Source organism: Lottia gigantea (genome assembly GCF_000327385.1).
Source record: "Lottia gigantea unplaced genomic scaffold LOTGIsca_831, whole genome shotgun sequence".
Lineage (NCBI taxonomy): Eukaryota > Metazoa > Mollusca > Gastropoda > Lottiidae > Lottia > Lottia gigantea.
In genome coordinates this window covers 1-5,757 of record NW_008710758.1, presented here as the reverse complement: position 1 = coordinate 5,757, position 5,757 = coordinate 1, and the positions used below count along the sequence as shown (strand labels likewise).

Here is a 5,757-nt window from a genome sequence, read left to right as displayed (position 1 = left end):
TTAACAACGATAAATATCCTAATCAACATTTAAGAATTAATCCAACCACAAAGGATTATAATGAATTGTATATAAACTATAAAAATATGTGTGAATTATTTGGAAATCCACCTCAGTTTGAATATGTAGATTTTGCACTTAATCATCCAATCTTCTGTTTTGATCTATCAGCTCATCAAGAAGATCTTTTCAAAACAGGGGTGAATATGAATATTCATATTGAAAAAACACAAGGAGATGTAACAGGTTATTGTTTACTACTCGAAGAAGCAAAACATTTAATTAAAATAGCTGATAGAAGTATGATAAGAATTGAGTAAAAAATACCCCCTTAAAAATGAAACCAGAAACTTATGAAAAAAATTCAAGCTATTGAAACAGATTCCCCAACTGTAATAACTTTCAACGGTAAAAAAATCAGCATAACTAAAAAAACGTATTGATAAGTACAAATATTGTAAAGTGAGAGACGATATGACTTAGAAAGAATTGACGCGAACACATTTTTACCTGTCCTACTACCTTTAATATTTGGTGGTATTGCAGCGGTGGGTGCAGCAACTGGTGGAATATCTGCCGAATTCAAAGCTGCCAACGCAAAGAAAGCAGCTGATGCTAAAGCCGCTGAAGAACCTAGACATAATTTGATAATGGAAAAGGAAGCCAAAGGTTCAGGAGTGGGAGATATGATAGGCACAATAAAAGAATTTGGAAAAGGATTTGGGGAAGAAACCAAGAAAACTGTTAAACAAGGATTAAATAAATTAGTAGATAGTATTGACACAGGAGAAGTCAAAGTCAAACATAAGGGTAATGGAATATTTTTTAAAAATATACACACTGGAGAAGGATTATTTCTTTCAAAGTATAAAGGAGAAGGAGTGATTTTTGGAATAAAATAAAATAATAACAAATGGGCAAAAAATTTAATCATTCAGAAATATTTCCTAATAACCCAAGTGTATATGGGGTAGTTCTGGTTCTGGGAAAACTCATCTCACTTTTAACATCTTGACAACACCTAAACTTTTAGATTTCAATTCACTATATATCTACACACCAACACCAGAGCAATCGTATTACCAATTCCTCAAAGCTTTAGAATATTTACCAAAGAAAGATGTTCAAGACATATTTCAATATTATGAAGAAAAAGAAGAAGAAGCGGAAATAAAAGATGTCATAGATAACTACATTGAAGCAAAGAATCCAACGGATATAAAAGTTTTTCTTACGAAAAATGTTAATGACCTAGACTTGTCTAATATTGATAGCAATCGAAAGAACTTAATATTATTAGACGACTGCGTAGCGCAAAGAAATCAAGCTGTTCAACAAAAATTCTTCACGAAAGGAAGACATCATAATCTTTTTACGGGATGGATTCTATGGTCATTAGAAAAATGCACATCGTTTTTTATTATTTGAATTAAACGATAAAGATTTATCTCAAATCATTCAATCGATTAATCACGGAATGGACAGAGATGCATTAAGCGCAATGGAAAAACCTAGATGATCATGGATATAAATGATAAATAATACTAGAAAACCTGCGGGTGAAAGAGTTATGATCGACATGTTAATTTTATTTTTTTTTAAAATGAGTAGCGATTGGAATAATATTTTAAAAAGAAATACAGAATATATCAAAGCTAAGAATAAAATAAAGACCCAAGTTGAAAATAACAAATTACAACAACTTGGATTAACAGAAAATCTACAAAATCTATTTCAACCAATATTAAAATCTCAAGAGGATATTGTTTAATGGATTTAGAATAAATTTAGGGCAAATTCCCCTTTATTCAAAATCGATACAAAAGACTTAATATTTACATTAACAAAAGGATTAATAGATTTAATGAATGGCGGGATTGGCATTATTACAAGGATTTACTAGCATACTCAAAATTTTTACGTGCAATAAGAAAGTCGGGACCCGAAACAAGAAGATCGAAAGCAGTTGAAACATATATAAAGTTATTCCTGATGAATATGAAGATGATGAAGCAGATGATTATGCATAAGATTATCCAATCATACAAGAAATAGACAATGATATGGTGGCATCTGGACAAGGTATAACGGTTTTTATCCGACAACAACGAGGAACTACTTAATAGATTACGAGTAATATTAACGGCAATGAAGGAAGGACATCGATCGCACAGACAAAAATAATGAAGTAAATTGTATATTAAAAACTCCTAGAAAAAGGTATTATAGATAAAAATGATTATAAAAGCGTGATTAAAAATGTCAAATAAAAAACAACTATTCATTATCACCTCAAATAAATCAGACATTGAATTGTCTCTAGATTATGAGTACGAACTCGATCGCTATCAAGAATATGAATTGGGATTAAAGTATTTCTCTGTTTACAATTCCATTAGAAATATCAATGAAAAAAATAACCAATTAAAATATCAACAGATAATGGAGTTACATTCAAAACCATACGTTTACTACCAGGAAGCTACGAATACATAGCCATTAACGAATACCTATCTGAATATGGAGGAAGTGTAAATGGTAAATACAATATTAAAATTGAATCTGAACAAAATAAAATTGATATTAAGAAATAATAGTCAAGTTGATTTTAACATAGAAAATTCATTGAATGCGTTACTAGGATTTGATAAACAAATATACACGCAATCCACTTTAGCACCACACGAAGCTAATATCGAGAATGATATCGATGTGATAAATATACATTGCAATTTGATAAACGGTGGATTTTTCAATAAATACAAACGTCAGATTATTTACAGTCTTCCAACATTCACTGTAACGATAGGATATAGAATTATAGAGAAACCATTTCAAACAACATATTTGCCACTTAATTCCTTTATGATTAAAGATATAAATCTGGAAATCAAAGATGGTAAAAATAGGTTTATAGATTTTGGTAACGAGGAAATTGTTATTCAACTTCATTTAAAACAAAAAAAATTAACAATCTTCATTCTCTTCTTGAATAGTAAGGTAATCGCAATCATCAAATTCGTAGTTTTCATCCAAACTCAAGTCATCTTTATCACCATAAGGATACCTGATTCCTTCATCATCCGGTGCTTTTCTTTTAACGAGATTCAGATAACTTCTGAAAACTTTCTTTTGTCTATCATCATCCTTTGGAATAACTACTTTCTTAAATTCATTCGTCACATCATGTCCACTAGCTAATCGAATATAATCTTCTACAGATATCTTATCCTTAGAGTAACAACGTTTTCTTTTCTTTTAGAATACCGTCGGAAGTTAAAATAATATTATATTAAACTTTTGGCGCCAAATATGATTCCACCATCACCGTAATCATTCTTTCCTTTACAATAATCATTTTCAGACACCAACCCAGCTTCATTTAATTTATCCCAATTGCTAGACGAAATGTATAAACTATCAGTATCTGTATAGTATATTTCCGGCTTATAAAATCCATCTATTACGTGAATAAAATTATTCATTATTTTTTGATGACCCCAAACGACTAGGTGTTAGTCATGTAGATTTAGGAGATGTACAGTCAAATTCTTTTTCTTCTTCATTTATCTCAACGATATATTGAGTCTCATTTACTTTAGGAAAGCTTTTGACGTGTGAATCAAAGTTGGTTTTTAAAGTTGCTTCACTCCATAGATGTCTCGATGTAGTTATATCCTTCTGAATAGATTTACCATACAATGAATTACCTAATAATTTCATACAATTACTACCTACGATATTACCTTCTCGTTTAGATCTCTCAAAATTAAAATATAATCTCTATATGGTGGAGTTTTAAAATTTTCTTCGTATACTATACCATCTACTATTTTAATAATTCGTCCACCGGCTTTAACTATTTGTTGAATATCGACCGATGTTAAAACTTCTGAACAGAAACCATTTCTGAACCTGATTTTAGTGCCAGTTTCCTTATTACCTTCTTTGTTCGTAAAAGTAATTTTATCTTTAGTTGGTATGGGTTGGAAGAACATCTTGGTAGGATATTCAAACCAGAATTTGGTTTGGTCTGAATTTCTGCTCATTAAAGAGCTTAACAAATTCTTTATTTTCTTCTTGTAGAAATGGTCTACCACTTTCCTCTCTCAGATATTCGCTATCTAAATCCGACATGGAAGCGTACAAACTGTTAGCATCAAAGGCCATTAGTTTAGTACATTTTATTTTTTAGGTTTTGAATTAACTTCCGTTTTATCCTTTTTACTTTTACTATACTCTTTAAATAAATCAATTATATTATCACTTGGTGTTTCACTAAACTCCTTTAATATATTACAAATTTCATCCATTTTGTTCGTTTCAAATGATTTTCGATTTGCCGAAACTCTTCCTCCTTTAATGGATTGTCTGATAAAATATCTTTTCTACGTTTTCTTTTTCGGTGTGTTTCGGAACCATTATAGTAGTTTCATACCATTCTTATTCAACCATTTCTTTATTGTAATGATATAAATAATACCAACCCTTTAAAGATAAAGAAGGAGCCGTTAGATTATTGGAAATATTCTGGAATACAACTTCTTTCATAACTGTGTTATATTTTATCAAAGAAGCTCCGAGACATAACGTATCTCTTTTAGCATAAGGTTCCCATTCATGTCTTAATGATTCCCAATTATCTTTGGTGTATTTTGCAATATTAATATCGGTGATCTTTCTCAAATTCATCGGTAGATTAGATGAATTTCTCCATGCCGCCAAACTAGATTTTTCATGTTGATAGGAACATATGAAATTAGTATTTTGCAAATAATTAGAGTTGCCCATTATTTGTTTTTGTCTTTTCCATTTTTTCTGTAAATATTCATCGGTGAATAAATAAGTTAAAGGTAGAGACAGAATGCCTCTAGCTGTTACTAGTGGAAATTGCGTTAGTTTTTTCGCATTTTTAAGCACGATCCAGTTATCAAAACCGCTTCCGTTATGAGAAATTAATGTTAATTTTTTTTTATCTATTTTTCCTAAATATTGCAACATTTGATCGATGCAATCTTTACCCACAAATATTTCTACTATATTCATTAATTTATTATAAAATTCTTCTGGTACACTATCAGTGGGATTTAAATGTGGAAAGTTATGTTTTATTCTGTCTAACATTTTTCTTAGTTTTTCTAAATTAATTAACGTGCAAGAATAAGGAATGGCTTAATTCGTTTCTTTTTCGCTATAGGTTTCGCAATCCCATGCGTATAAACAATCATCGTGAATTGTTGGAAAAACGTTTAGTTTTAAAGGTGAAACTTGTGTTACCACATTATCATCTTTACAAGTTCTCCATACATTTTCATCGTAATTATCTTCTATTTCTGTAATGCCTAAGGTTTTGTTAACTCTTCTATTGAGACAGAAATGTGATTTATGTAAGTAAAATACCCAATCTAATTCCTCGGATACTTTCTTTGGTTGAAAATGTTTGGGCATATAAATTTGAAAATAAGTATTAAATTTCTTATTGAATTCACAGATTCTAGCAGTTGTCATAACTCCTTTTCTGTTTGATTTTGAAAAACTGTTGATGAAACATTGAAATTCTTTTGTGTAGTCTTCGTTTAAAACACGATTTACGCACTTTACAAAGCAGTATCCATCACTTGGTATATAACAATTTATACCGATATGTTCATTCATCTTTTTGAGTAGGGTAACACCACTACCCTTTTTGATCTTTATGAAGTAAAATACCCAATCTAATTCCTCGGATACTTTCTTTGGTTGAAATGTTTGGGCATA

The 5,757-nt window shown here is 30.2% G+C and overlaps 3 protein-coding genes across 3 annotated transcripts; 1 reads left to right on the top strand and 2 right to left on the bottom strand.

The window, feature by feature from the left end:
• Positions 1–86: 86 nt before the first annotated feature.
• On the top strand, positions 87–1,428 carry LOTGIDRAFT_176231 (hypothetical protein; the record flags this gene model as incomplete). Its single annotated transcript, XM_009067583.1, has 3 exons — positions 87–300; positions 547–810; positions 1,034–1,428. 3 exons carry the CDS (start codon positions 87–89, stop codon positions 1,426–1,428), a joined length of 873 nt encoding a protein of 290 aa, XP_009065831.1.
• A 1,539-nt stretch (positions 1,429–2,967) lies between these two features.
• Positions 2,968–3,998, bottom strand: LOTGIDRAFT_176230 (hypothetical protein; the record flags this gene model as incomplete). Its single annotated transcript, XM_009067582.1, has 2 exons — positions 2,968–3,255; positions 3,747–3,998. 2 exons carry the CDS (start codon positions 3,996–3,998, stop codon positions 2,968–2,970), a joined length of 540 nt encoding a protein of 179 aa, XP_009065830.1.
• Positions 3,999–4,443: 445 nt separating this feature from the next.
• On the bottom strand, positions 4,444–5,124 carry LOTGIDRAFT_176229 (hypothetical protein; the record flags this gene model as incomplete). The annotated part of the gene is made up of 1 exon (XM_009067581.1): positions 4,444–5,124. The coding sequence occupies one exon, from the start codon at positions 5,122–5,124 to the stop codon at positions 4,444–4,446; it is 681 nt and encodes a 226-aa protein (XP_009065829.1).
• Between the last annotated feature and the right edge of the window lie 633 nt (positions 5,125–5,757).